This window comes from Hyaena hyaena, unplaced genomic scaffold, assembly GCF_003009895.1.
Source record: "Hyaena hyaena isolate Hyena2069 unplaced genomic scaffold, ASM300989v1 scaffold_725, whole genome shotgun sequence".
Lineage (NCBI taxonomy): Eukaryota > Metazoa > Chordata > Mammalia > Carnivora > Hyaenidae > Hyaena > Hyaena hyaena.
In genome coordinates, this window is record NW_024081355.1 from 541015 (window position 1) to 554853 (window position 13839).

Sequence of the window (13839 nt, forward strand, 5' to 3'; positions counted from 1 at the left end):
CCACCATGATATGGGTCTTCTGTCCCTCCCCTCACACTCACCCCTGGTTGGACAGGTATTGTGGGGGCACAATACTTGCTGTACAACTAGGAAACCACCTTTCCCCTATAAAAGGGCCACCGAGATAAATCCGTTGTCCCACCAAAGTTCCCAGTCTCAAATGACTGCCCTGCCCCTCTAGCCCAGCCGCAGTGGGGAACTCTACTTTCACTCCCATTTCTCCATCTGAATCCTTCCAATCAGAACTGGGGTTGCCTCACAGCTGTTTACCGGCCATGACTCAAGTTCACTGGCTCAGCCAGACTCTATCACCCCAGCGCTTCCCTAGCGGACACCGCGTGACCTCGTACCAGGGGGCCCAAACTCAAATGCCTACAGGATGTGGGCAGGTGCTTTAAATTGGTGGGATGGGCCTGTCCTAACGCCATGGAATGTCTAGGGGTGTGACGATTGGGGGGGCAGAGAGCAGCTGTCGCTCAGTACCAGGCACTAATGACCGGGCAGCGTTACCACAGAAGTTTCTGAGTTTCCCACAGAATCCAGAAGCCCAAACGTCTCGGTGAAATTTCTGACATCTTTAATATCGCCAACTAAATTTTAAATATGCCACGTGGGCCAAACAAAATGCATGCAAGCCAAATTTAACCTATGGGCCACCAGTGTGTAAGGTGAGCCTACACTGGTGACCCCGGCTTTCCCGTGGAATTGGTCATGGTGTTTATGGTCTCAACTTGTGTCTAGGGCTCCCAAGTCTCATTTCACCAATTTGGAGTGTCCAGTTAATGTCATCAGTCCAGGAGATACTCACTGACCTTTCTGTCCCATCACTGTAGCCTTTGGGTTCTGATGCAATTATATCTCTGGTGGGGAATTCTGACCTGGGCACCATCAGAGAAAGAGGGCAAGAGCCCACACCCCCTCCCTGAGCTGAAAAGGCCTCAAGGTCTGGTTGCAGTTTTCTTCCTGGAAGAAAGAATGTCCCCTTCTGCCCTCTCCTCTCCCAATATCAGTGCTCACCCTGAGAGCCATGCCTCCTTTCATCGGGGGCTGGAGGCAAGCCCAGTCCTGAGCCAGCAGATAACCTGTCCACTGGCCTCTCTAGAGGAGAGTCAGCTCTTGGGCCTTGCCCAGACATAAGATGTGTACAAGGAGGACCATCACAGTGGTACTAGGGAGCACTTACAAAGTGGGAGCTCAAACAGCCAGAATCTCCAAGTCTAGTCCCAGGCTAGGCCTCCTCCCTCGAAGGGACATAGGGGCCAAAGGGAACAAGAAGAATCTCAAAGCTCTCCTACCCTTGACCCTTCACAACCAACACTCCTCAAACACGCAGTCCAGCCTGGGAAATCCTCAAGCACAAGTACGTATTTCCCACAGGGAGCAATTTTTACCTAGAGCCGATCAATTCCCAGAGCTGAGGGACAAAATGATAATCAGGGTGGTTTATCTGAACCAAAGCGATGCTTTACGGGATAGAAACCAAGTGGCAGAGATCTGGACATGGGACCACCAGGGAACCCGAGGGAAGTACCCAGAGAACTGCCTTAATTCTGTCTTCCCCCAGCCAGCGCCATCCTGAAGTATGCAGTTCCCTTTGTCTGCCCTCTGATTATTATCCCCTTCCTTTTAAGATATTCATTCTAGAGAAGCCAAAGCCTCCTCCCACACTATTCCTCCCCATACGACTATTCCTCACCCCCCATTCCTTGGTGCCCCATTCTAAAGCAAAGTGGGCCAGAAATTAAATTCGTTCGAAGGTATGGTTCTTCGGTAAATACTCCATGGAAATGTGACATTTTCAAAGAGACAGCCTAAAATATATCCTACCCAGGTTAATCCAAAGTGACAAACTTTGAATGAAAGAATGTATCAGGCAGTGTATAGTTGAATAGAAGAGATCTAGTTATCTCAGAGACACATGACCTTCTGGCTACTGCTTGACTCTTCCCCTGGCAATCAACACCGCTCCACCCAAAACTTCTCTATAGTGAGACAAGTCACAAGTCACAAGTCCCCATTGGGCCTGGGGACCAGACCCTGCGCCACTGCACTGACCCCAATGGCTGCACCACTGCTCCTACGGGTTTGCTCCTGCACACTCATTTGAAGAAGACATAAACTCAGAGCCTGAGAACAGCTTGCTCATTACCAGAACAGAGTGTCTGTCTCCACAAAGACCTCATCCGAAAAAGAGAATTGCCCCCTGCTTGGACTGAAAACTGCTGGTGCAGGGGTGAAGGCTGCTGGCCTCCTTGTCTCGGCTGGGGCATAAGCCTGTGAGTGAGTGTATTTCCTGGGAGGGAGCAGGATCCTGTCTCACTTGTCTGTACCTAGACACCCCGCCACTGGGGTTCCAAATGGAAGTTGCCATTTTCCCTCTTAGTCTTCCAATAATAGAGGAAGGCTATTGGGGGGAAGAAATAGACACAGGCATCAAGGGACCAGGATTTTTTTTTTTCTATTTCTGCCATTTAGTAGCTGTGCTATTGTCATCCCTTAATCTCTATGTAGCTTGGTTTTCTGTCGACAAACTAGAGATGGTATTTGCCACCAACCTACCTCCAGGGGTATCGTTAAGGATGAGCCAGCTGGCTGCCAAGCCTGGAGCCGGCCAGGTGCGTCGCCACTCCCTGAAATGTTCTTCTAGCAGCAGGGAGGCTGGGAAGAAAGGGAGGTAGGCGCTCTCCATGCCGCCTTCTCGTCCTCCCTTGCAATTACCTAGTGAGAGTTTTTCCAACTCAGAATAGACACTCTGGAGGTCATTTTTCTCAGAGAAGGCTCAAAACAGAATCTGGACCCCGGATGTTGAGTAGGAACCCGAGGCTCTTTGGCCTTGAGAAACATCTGGGGACAGACTGGCAATTCCTTTCATCCTCTGGAAAATGTCCCTTGTTCCATTCACAGGCAGCTGTGTGTCCGTGGAGGCCTTGACGCTGTACAGCTGAGTCCCTCAGTATCTGTTTTGAGGCAAATAATTATGACCAACTCAGGATTATAATCCCCCCCCCACTTCCCCCCCCCACCCTGGGCTATGGTAGGTCCAACTTTAAATCCTACTGTAGGTCCTTTCCTTGTTAGATTAACATCCTTAGGGCAGGTAGACCTACTGATAAAAAGAAGCAATGAACAGCTAGATATCCAAAGTACAGCTCGCTCCAAAGGAAAAGGGCCAATCACTTAATAGCAGTTATAACACCTCACGGGGAAGATCTGTGACAGGAAGGGACAGAGTAACTCAAAGTTCAGTTAGCAAATTTCAAACCTGGCTCTCTAATCCCTAGGCCTAGCATTTGGGGCAATCTAAAAAGGCCTATCTGCTTTTCACCTTGACTCTGCAACTTGCCACACAGGTGACACATCCAACACAGAATTAGACAAACACTCCTGAGGGTCACTGTGTCCTGGGGATAAGATTTTCCCACGAAGAACAATGAAAGTCAAGTCAGGAGTGTTGGCAGCCCCTCACTGACTCTCAGGACCCCAAGATGTCACTTCCCTGCTCTATATGACAATTTTCCCCTGGTTAATTGGGGGGGGGGGGTAACACATTTTGCCCCTCCTTCACGAGATAGAACAAGTGAATTGATACCCAGGAAACACCATGAGCATACTAGAAGAGATGAGTGGGTGTTTTTAAAAATTCAGTAATTTGGAAATCAAGGAAAGGGAGGGCGGCCTTATCCAAAGTTGCCGGAAGTCTTTATTGTAAAATGCATACTGAAGCAAGGACAGTCACCACTTCAACTCCTGCACAGACTGTTGACTAAGATCCGGACAGAAAGTCAGCTAATAAGTCAAGTGGAGGAAGTCAGTGAAGGGGGAAAATGGGCAATGTTTCTGTAGTCCTGAATTCCCAAGAGTTACACCATGAACAGAGAACGTTTTTTAATCACACAAGAGCTCATTGCTCAAGGTGATGCTACAGGTAGTCAGTTTCCTAGGACTCATGCGTAGAGATGCACCAGCCCCTGAGACCTGAGTCTCTGACTCATGGCAGAAGGGAGCCCCTGGATACTGGCAGAGCTGTGTGCAGGAACTCTCCGGCTTAAGCCATCTGGAAGGTGCTGGACAAGGCTAGTGTGGGCAGCTGCTCTCCGTGAGTTCCTGGGCAGGGTCGTTAGGTCATGCTCAGGGTGAAAAGGAAGGATCCCACCCACACAGTCTATCCCACCCCGCTCCTCCTCTCTCCTTCCGCCGACCCCAAATTATTCCTCCATGCAAATGACCACACAACTCAAGTTAGCAAAATTTAGGTGATGAAGGTTTGCCTGGTTGGATGGAGAACTCCCCTAAGCATAAATCCAATCTGTAAAATGAAGTAAGTGTGTGCCTAGAAGTGATACTGAAATAGTCAGGGAGACTTTCCCTTCTTGTAATCACCGTATTATAGCTAAATATGTAACCAGGAAGGAAGGAGAAAAAGGAAACAAAACTCTAGGCTCAGCAGGTAGATAAAAGAAAGATTTTTAGGAAAGACAAGTCATTCTCCGCTGCCCTGGACACTGCAGCTCCCAAAGTCGGCCACCAAGATAGCAACAGGACATACTGTAAGCTCCAGCCCCACTTCCTTCTGGAAGCTCTTTCTCCGGGGCAGACCCAGAATTCTGGAAGAATTCGTGAGGTTTCCTAGAGGGAAAAATAGATGGCCTCATTGCCTTTGTCTGCAAAATTTTCCATCTAGGAAACAGGATTCGTCGAGACTCAGCTAAGGAGCACATTCCTAACAAATTTCCTGGGGAAATCTCTGGCAAGGGAGAGAGACATCATGGGGATTGTGTCCTGAATTCTCCGACCCTCCACATCCTTATGTTAGAGCTAATAGTCACATGTTAGACTGTTACAAAACAAATAAAACTAACTTGACTTTTCGCCATCTTTGTTTTTTTCTTTTGACTGGTCAACGAAGCTAGGCTGTGGAGAGACTGGCCCAATTCGTGGTTATCCTTCCTTTGGAATTAGGGGGTTGGGGAACCAGAGGACTGGGATATGGGGAGGAGGGCAGTGGTATTCTGGTAAACATTTCACAACTTGCTCTCTGCAGGGTAAAGAAGCCCTTGTTTATAGCGTTTGCCAACTTCCTTTGTGTAAATTCTCTAACCACTGCCTACTAATTCCGGGCTTCCAACAAAATGTCATTGAGAACAGAGCTGGGGAGAAATGCATAGTTGCACCATATTATAAAAGATTTCCACCTGATGATAGATATAAATAACCTCATTAGCATAGGTACTAGTCAAATAATTAAGAAGTGATGAGCTTTCAATATATATTACCTTGTGTCTCACATTTTCCTTAAGTTTATGTAGTTTAATTGATAATAATGACTACCTAACAGCTGGCTTACAAAACTCCAGGAAATTTAGCAAATGATTCTTATGGGCCAGTGTAAGTAGTTCACTTCAGCTCACCACTGAGTAAAATCCTAAAGTCCTTCAACAACTCTTCATTACATACCCAGTAAATTCTAAATTCCTCAACACAGCTTACAAAGCCTTCCTAACTGACCTCAACCCACCTAGTATGACATCCGTTTTTACCTGCCCAGGATCTATTCTCCCTTCTCCTATAATAACATCTCCATCTTATCTAGGGTAAACACACTTCCTCAGTTGGAGGAACTTGGTAGAACTCTAAGTAATGGCTATCTGACTTCCCCTGGTCAAAGGTCAGTTATTTTTTTATCCAAATGGGCCAGTCATACCTTCCCTCCCTGGAACGCAGATTTTGAGTGGAGTAAGAGAGAGATGCAACCCGGTTGGACTTCATTCATCTTGGCAAAAGTCCCTGAACAGACTTACAGTGAGTTCTGGGCCATGCTTGGTTTCTCTTTTTCCAGAGATCCTGCTCATTAGCCTTCAGTTACCTGTGTGCATTTCAGTTTGTAGAACTACCCCACAGTTTTGTTCATTTGTTTGTTTCATTTAACATAGCCAAAATCATCTCTATCGCTTGCAGTCAATACCACCTTGCTAGCCTCATCTCCCACATACACCCATGTGTACATGTCCCAGCCTTCTGGGGCCATTGATTGGCCAGTTCCCAATAGAAACAGCCCCAGCCCATAGAGATGAGAATGAATTCCGTGATGTTTCAGGACTCTGTCCTGGCTTACCTTTTTCTCCATGGTCAGCTCCTTCTCACCCTTCAACATTCAGCTCAGTTGTCTCCTTCTTTATAAACTTCCACAAAGTTCCCAACACAGAGTGAGTTAGTTGCTCCCTTGTCTGTGATCCCTCGATACCTGTGTGCACTTCTACCATAGCATTTATCAAATTGTTTTATCTCTTGCTTTTCTCTCAGCTGACTGCAAGCAACTTTAGGATAGAGATTTCATCCTATAGATCGCTGAATATTGAGTACTTAGTGCAGTGCCTGGAACATAGTAATGTTTGGTGGATGCATGAGTGAGGACTGAGACATCTCCTAAGGTGGGAAGGAAATAATTGGCAAGCACTCCCCATCATCCAAGGGACATACTGGAGGTTGACACTACATAGGAATATATCTGAGAAAGACTCCCTAAAGGTCCCAGGAGTTCCAGGCTTGAAGGAGCCTTGCTCTCTCATAAATAAAAGAAGGGGGTGGGGGAAGAGATTTTCATATGAATTGCTGGATATCATTACCCAGAGCAAACTTGGAAGCCATATGTTGAAGATGGCAGTCAGTCTTTGAATGATTGTAGATCAGAGGGCCTCCTCTCCCTACCCATTTCTATTTGGACTTTTGAGCTTTGAATTAAATAAAAATAAACTTTATTGTGTTAGTCCTCTGATAGCTCAAGATTTATCTGTTATAGGATCTAGCAACCCCTTATATATTTATAGAATCTGAAGTTAAATGTGGTTATAACAAAAACCTAAAAACTGCTGCTTTGGCTTACCAGTTGAACAGTGAGTGGTAAAGAAATGAAAATCAAAGGCTACAAGGCTAGAGCTCCAGGTTAGACCATGCACATATTTAGTAAAGTCACCTGTGATGATTTATGTATCAGTTTTCTGTTGCTGAGTAACAAATCACTCCAGAACCTAGTGTCTTAAGACAACAATGACCATTTATCATCTCTCACAGTTTCTGTGGGTCAGGAATTCTGGAGCAGCTTGGGATCTCTCACAAGGTTGCAGTCAGAATTTGACAGGGTCTGCCATTGCAGGGTGGTCAGACCCACTCACTCACATAACTACATGACTAGCAAGTTAGTGCTCATAGGTTGGTTACTCTTACATCTACTTGAGGGTCTTCTAAGTTGGTGGCTGGTTTCCCCTAGAGCAAGTGAACCAAGAGATCAAGGCAAAAGCTTCCATATCTTTTATGACCTAACCTTAGAAGCCCCATACCATGACTTCCGCCATATTTTATTGGTCACTTTCCCTCAAACTGTTCCAACTCCTGTGGAAAGAATGAACTAGTGAGGAGGAAGATTTGAGGTAAAGACATCAACTATGTTTCCTTTTCCTTTGTTTTAATGCTTTCATTGTACATATGATATGTGTTTTAGTCTGCTCCAAATGCTCTTGGAAGTAGACAGAATTTGAAAAGATGGTAACAAAAATGCTAATTCTAGATTCTACCATGAGGGAAGCCCTTAGGCAATGACAGTGTCTGGTCAATACTCCTTTGGCTAGGACAGAGTTTTGAGAGGCTTTTCCCTCTCTAAGGCTCAGCTTTGCTGAAATCTGTTCAGTTTTTCTAATTCATCCAGGTTTTCCCGTGGTATTTTCCTATCTTTCTCACTTACTATAGTTATCATCTCTACACTGGCTGGACCTATAGATGGAAGAAAGAACAAAGCATCTCCAGAATTGAGTTGGACTAATAAAACCTACAGAAAATGGATGAGACCAAATAAATGTGAGCCAAACCGCAAGAGTATAACATGACCCCAAAATCCTCAATCATGCCTTGAAGGCAGACACAAAGACAAGGGATTTCTTATGGCATTATGATAAATATGGACATTTCTAATGTCTCTCAGATCAGAATTTCAACTTTCTCCAATTTCTTTTTTCATGTCTGTATCAGACTAAGCCATAATTTCTTGGACAACTCTGCATCTTTCTTTTTTTTTTTTTAATGTTTTATTTATTTCTGAGAAAGAGAGAGAGAGCATGAACAGGGGAGGGTCAGAGAGGGAGAGAAACACAGAATCCGAAGCAGGCTCCAGGCTCTGAGCTAGCTGTCAGCACAGAGCCCGACGCGGGGCTCGAACCCACAAACCGTGAGATCATGACCTGAGCCGAAGTCGGACGCTTAATTGACTGAGCCATCCAGGCACCCCTGTATCTTCCTTTAATTACAAACTATCTTTTCCTTAAATATTTTTTAGATACTTACTTATCCAGTAGACAAAGACCCTTCTTGTTGACTTTTTAAAAATCCTTTGAGCTAATTACTGTGTCTAGTTAGGTTCTACACGTACACTGAGACAGATGAGACTCTCGTCTTTACAGATGAGTAAGAGACAAGGAAAATAACAACAAAGAGACAGCTAACCACCTGGAGTCTATGAAAGGTCTCACAGGCACGAGAAGAAAACAAACAGTGGACACCAAGAGTAAAAGAATAGTGTAATTTCACTCTCCTTAAAAAATAAAAGTTTTAAATAAAAAGTATAAAAGCTTAAAATCTGTTCTGTGCTCTCAAAAAACTTTAAAGAAAAGCATGGGCTCTGTAAAGCAAGAGATGAAACAGAAGATAACAAGATGGTACATTGAATTGGAAAAGGAGCTGATAGCAAGCAAAGCCACAGCAGAATTTAAGAACAGAAAGAACAGAATTAGCAACACATAAAGCCGAATCAGTATTGTAAAGAGTATCAGGAATTCTCCCAGAATGCCAAGAGGAGGAACAAAGACTTGGAAATTATCACAGAGGAGACAACAGATATGGAGAGAAGGCAATAGAAATCCAACACATAAATATGGATCCTCCTGAAAGAGAGTCAGGACAAGAGAACAATAAGTATCAGAGATGTAATGGGAGGAAACTTCCTAATAAGCTGATAATAGACCTGAAAACACAAATTGAGAGGAATTCATCATGTACCAAGGGGAAAAAAATCTAGACAAAGTTTGATCTGCAAGTATAAAGACATAATCCTGCAAATTTGGAAATAAAAGAAAACAACCCTTGTTATTGTTTATGTACTGCTGTGTTATGTTATGTTTTCATATTCTTGTCCAGTTGTGGACATAAGGTAGGTGTCGGAGGCCGCGCCGGCTCCGACAGGTCCAGGGGTCCCTGAAGGATGGACGGTGTTGGCGAAAGAGAATGAGAGAGCCCCGAGATTCTTTCTGATCACCAGGCAGGCATCTCTGTCCTGTCGGTTTTTTGTGTCTTTATTTAAAGGTTCAGCAACAACATGAAGTCAGAGAAAGGAATTTCTACAATGGGAGGCCTTTTGCGATAACAAGTTTTCGATATTCTGCAGAATTATCTCAGTCATAGTGAATTTACAACCAAGGAATTAACAGGATGCTCTTAGTGAAAAACAGGATAATATATAGGTTAAGTTGTATATAGATAAGCTAGGAGTCATTCTGTCTGGCTCTCAAGAGGATGAATGTTTATGAATTGGTTTGTGTGTGGAAGCCATCATGGGGGCCCTAAATGTGTCCGTCTTTGCACCTGGGTTTATGTTTTAGCCACTCTTATCTATCCTCATCCCAGTTGCCAGTGTAAGGGAGGGTGTCTGTAGAATGTAGGCCTTGAGGAAGGGACTACTATGCTTCACCAGTTAGCAAAGATATATGTAGTAACTTATGTTCTGCCCTGAAATAGGCTCTTTGTCTCAGGGCCAGGCTCAATTGTAACTCTTGTGTTCTTAACCCCTTAAGTCTTGGATCTGCAAGGCACATAGGAAGAGCCTTTTGACGATCACCCATAGAGCTTTCATCTAAAGTCTCTTTTGTGAAGGCAGGAATATGCTTTTCCTTATGAGGTATCTGTATTCAGAATATGGGTCTGATATGGAATATTGGGAGGCCTGGTCAATACCGGCAGGCTTATATCCAACATGAGCTAATGGTAGCAGAAGGAGATACCAGTTTTCATTTCTCATGGGAGGAGCTGCAAACATTGTCACTTCCTTGCCATGATTGCCATCCAGAGAGGCCGGTTCGGCTCCCGGCAGGTAGGATCCCACCCTGTCCATAGGAGGTGAGGCTTCCTGGGAAGAAAATAGATATTTCAGTGTCAAATCCTGAAAAGAGAAAGAGTCTTGCTTGGAATAGGAAGAAAGGGGAACTCCTTTCTCTGCCTGAAAGGAGAAAGTCCTGGAATCGAATAAGTGCCAATGTGTCCAATATGCTTCCAAGGAAACAGAGCAATGGCATCTGCCATATACAGAGAGGCAAGTCAGGGACTAAGTTAGCGAATGAGTTGTTACCTGTTGAGATCTAAGAATAGTATCTGGCACATAGCCAGGACTTGGTAAGTAGTGGTTATCATCACCATGATAAATATTATTCTATGTGATATAATTACTGTCATTGTCTTGTGACATGTGACTAGCATAGTTTTATTATTAAACGCTGTACCTTAAGACTCCGCTGAGATACAGAGATTTAAGGGAAGGGTTTATGCACTTGGTCTTGAGGGGTTGAGAGAAGTGCTCCACCCCCCCCCCCCCAGAGGTCACTGTTGGTCATGGGGATTGGTAATAGAAGCCAAGGTGAGGACAAGAATGCAAAAAGTCATGCCTCTCAGTTTTAGCCATTCCTCCCAGTGCTTTGAGAGTCAATTGGACATTAATCTAGTATGAAGGCTTCTAGAGACATTCTGCAATCCAAAGCAAGGGTAGTAGTTCTTTGGGTCACCCAGGCCTGTCCTTGACCTGGAAACGGATATTACAAGGCAGAAATTCCTGAATGGTGCCATTCAAAGCTTTGCACAGAGCTGGGGCCAGTGGGACTACATATGTTTCTCTGCTATGTCAACTTCAGAGACCCGGATTCCCACCGTGCATCCCAGGAAGCGACCAAAGTAAACTGTTTGCCTTGATATACTCTCCCAGAATTCTGTACTTTCACACAAAGTTGAATCTCACTTGGGTGAGATTCCGATTCATCATGTGTAGACAAATGCCTACACGGTAGCATCTGGGCTGGCATCTACCTGCATCCCTGATAGCTGTAGCCTGTAACACAAAGATATCTGGTTTGACTCTCCTACAGAAGGGCTGCTTCCACTGTTCTCTAGCCTTCTGGATAAGGGATTGGACATTTGACAGGTAGTTTGGGCTGCTTAGAATGGCAGAGCTCAATTCCAAGAGAGATACCTTCCCTTGTGTGTAATAAATTTGTGAGTCTCAGCCACTCAGATTATAGTACTCTAAACGCTCAAGTCCTCAATGCCACATGCACTCAAGACTGCTTCAGGGTAGGGGAACCTGGATGGCTTAGTCAGTTAAGCTTCCGACTTCAGCTCTTGTGGTTCGTGGGTTCAAGCCCATGTCGGGCTCTATGCCAACAGCTCAGAGTCTGGAGCCTACTTCAGATTCTGTGTCTCCCTCTCTCTGCCCCACCCCTGCTTACACACACACACTCTCTCTCTTTCTCTCAAAAATAAGTAAACATTAAAAGAAAATTTTTTTAAAGACTTCTTTAGGGTATTGACTGCAGCTCCTCCCACACTGGGTCATTGCTCTCAGCTGGGGCCCACTTCTAGTGCTATGAGGCTGCAGGATCGGTAGGAACTAGCTAGAGCCCTAGCAGGAAAGGATAAGCTTCACAGTAGTGAAGCCTTCGTGAAATGAGTATTGAATGGATGAAGCAGTGATTCAGTCTATAGTTGAGCCACTCCAAGGGAGAGGATTGCTCCAACTCGAAGCTATTTCCTGAAATAACTCATCTTCAGACCCTTAGCTTCATTTAACTTCCAGCCTTGTGTCTTAACATCTGTCTCCAGAGGCCATATCAATTCTACCCATTCTTTCACAAGTAGACAGCTATCATGTTCCGGAGTCTCCTTACTTCCATCAGGCTCACCTCGGAGCATGCTCCAATACATCTCTGCTCCACTTAGAGTGGTACAAAGACTGTAGTACTCCACGTGTGGGCTGATGGGTAGCAAGTACAATGAGATTATCACCCTCTTGTTATAGATGGTGTGCTGTTTTTGTTATTATATGAGAAGTTACTTGGTTCGCTATATATGCTAAAAATATCATCTGCCTTCCCACTCTTCCTCGCTTGTAATTACTCAGTTGTTTGTGTGGCCAAGTATAAGTTGTAACATTTAAAACACGATGCCTGAATTATCGTCTAACTCATTATAATCATCATTAACTTCATCTTATTAGCCATGACCATTACAAAATGGAATCACCACTCAAAATAAGATGTTAGCTCAGACGCCCCCTCCCATCTTCTGCCTCGGAAATTAAAGGCTACCCTGCATTACATCAGCGTTTGGATTTTCAGACCGCCTAAGTTTCTCTCCCTTTAGCCAGGCCCTCTCTAATTAGGCCCCGCCCCCAGCTTCTCCCTGGCCCCGCCCCCTCGGCTTCCCGGCGCCGCGTTCGCCCCGCCCACCCCTGGCCCTGGGCGGGAAGCTCCAGATATAGCCACGGATTGGCTGACTCTGGCGCAGCTTGATGGCGTCGGGCTGGCGAGTTACGGTCCCGCGGGTGGACCCGGGGCGAAGGCCGCCTGTGTGAGAGGGCCGCCTGTGTGAGAGGGCCCGAGCTTGCTGTGGACGCGGGGAGTGGGGATCGGGGGCACGCGGCCTCTCTGCACTTCGCCATGAGTTTCCTGATCGACTCCAGTATCATGATTACCTCCCAGGTGAGCTACTGCCTCCCGCCCCGGAACCCTTGAGCCTCCCTTTTTCGAATCTTCTCGGAGCTTCCGTGATGCCGGCTGGCCCGGGGTCTCGCTCTCCTCTCCCGCGGCCCGGGCCCGCCTCCTCGGTTCCCAGAGCTCGGGAGGGTGTGGGATTTGCCGAGTCCGGTTCCCTCCCCCTCACAGTGGGGAGGCGTCCTGAGGTCGAACGTGCCCCCCTCCCCCAAGCCTCCATCTCCCCGCTTCCTCGTCCTCTTTTGGAGGGAGTCAGGCGGCCTCAGGGCTCCGAGCCGGGGCAGCGAGAAAGGAGCGATCCCCAGAACGCCCCGAAGCTTCTGGACGGCGCCGCTGACGGGTGGCTCCGGGAAGAGTGTTTCCGGGCGCGGAGTGCGCAGCGAGCCAATCGGAACGGGCTTCTGGGGGACACGTGGGGACCTGGCTGGCTGGTTGTCAAATCCTGAATCCGGGTTTGGAGGACTTGGCCGCGGGCAGCTCTGAGAGCTTAAAATCACTGTGAAAGGTTCCGTTTGTGAACCGACACCTCCTCCTTGAATCCTCTTGCTGCCGCACACGCTCTTCGCATCTTTTTCCGACGCTCTTTTCTTACCGATCGCGCACCTTCGTTCGTACAGCCAGCAGGCTTCCCGACCACTGTAGAACAAACATAAATAAAACACTGACTCCCAGGGGCGCCTGGGTGGCTCAGTCGATTAAGCGTCCGACTTCAGCTCAGGTCATGATCTCATGGTTCGTGGGTTTGAGCCGCATGTCCGGCTCTGTGCTGACAGCTAGCTCAGAGCCTGAAGCCTGCTTTAGATTCTGTGTGTCTCTCTCTCTGACCCTCCCTGCTCATGCTATCTCTGTCTCTCTCTCTCAAAAATAATTAAAACATTAAAAAAAATTTTTTTTAAAAACCACTGACTCCTGCTCCGTAGAAGCTTTGTCTAGGGAGTCTCTTGCTTTTACCAGCTTTCATTCGCTAAGCCACTGTTTTCTTCACAGCACTGATCGTTATGTATTTGTTTATTAGTTTTTGAGGTCCTGTCCTGTTCGAAGCTGA

The 13839-nt window shown here is 46.2% G+C and overlaps 1 protein-coding gene across 1 annotated transcript in view; it reads left to right on the forward strand.

The window, feature by feature from the left end:
* Positions 1 to 12583: 12583 nt before the first annotated feature.
* The window catches only part of LOC120220705 (Golgi pH regulator), a 57859-nt gene continuing 56603 nt past the window's right edge, over positions 12584 to 13839 (forward strand). The window contains exon 1 of the mRNA XM_039217858.1: positions 12584 to 12782. Within this exon, the coding sequence (XP_039073789.1) occupies positions 12741 to 12782 (42 nt within the window). The 5' untranslated portion in view covers positions 12584 to 12740. The remainder of the gene's footprint in view (positions 12783 to 13839) is intronic.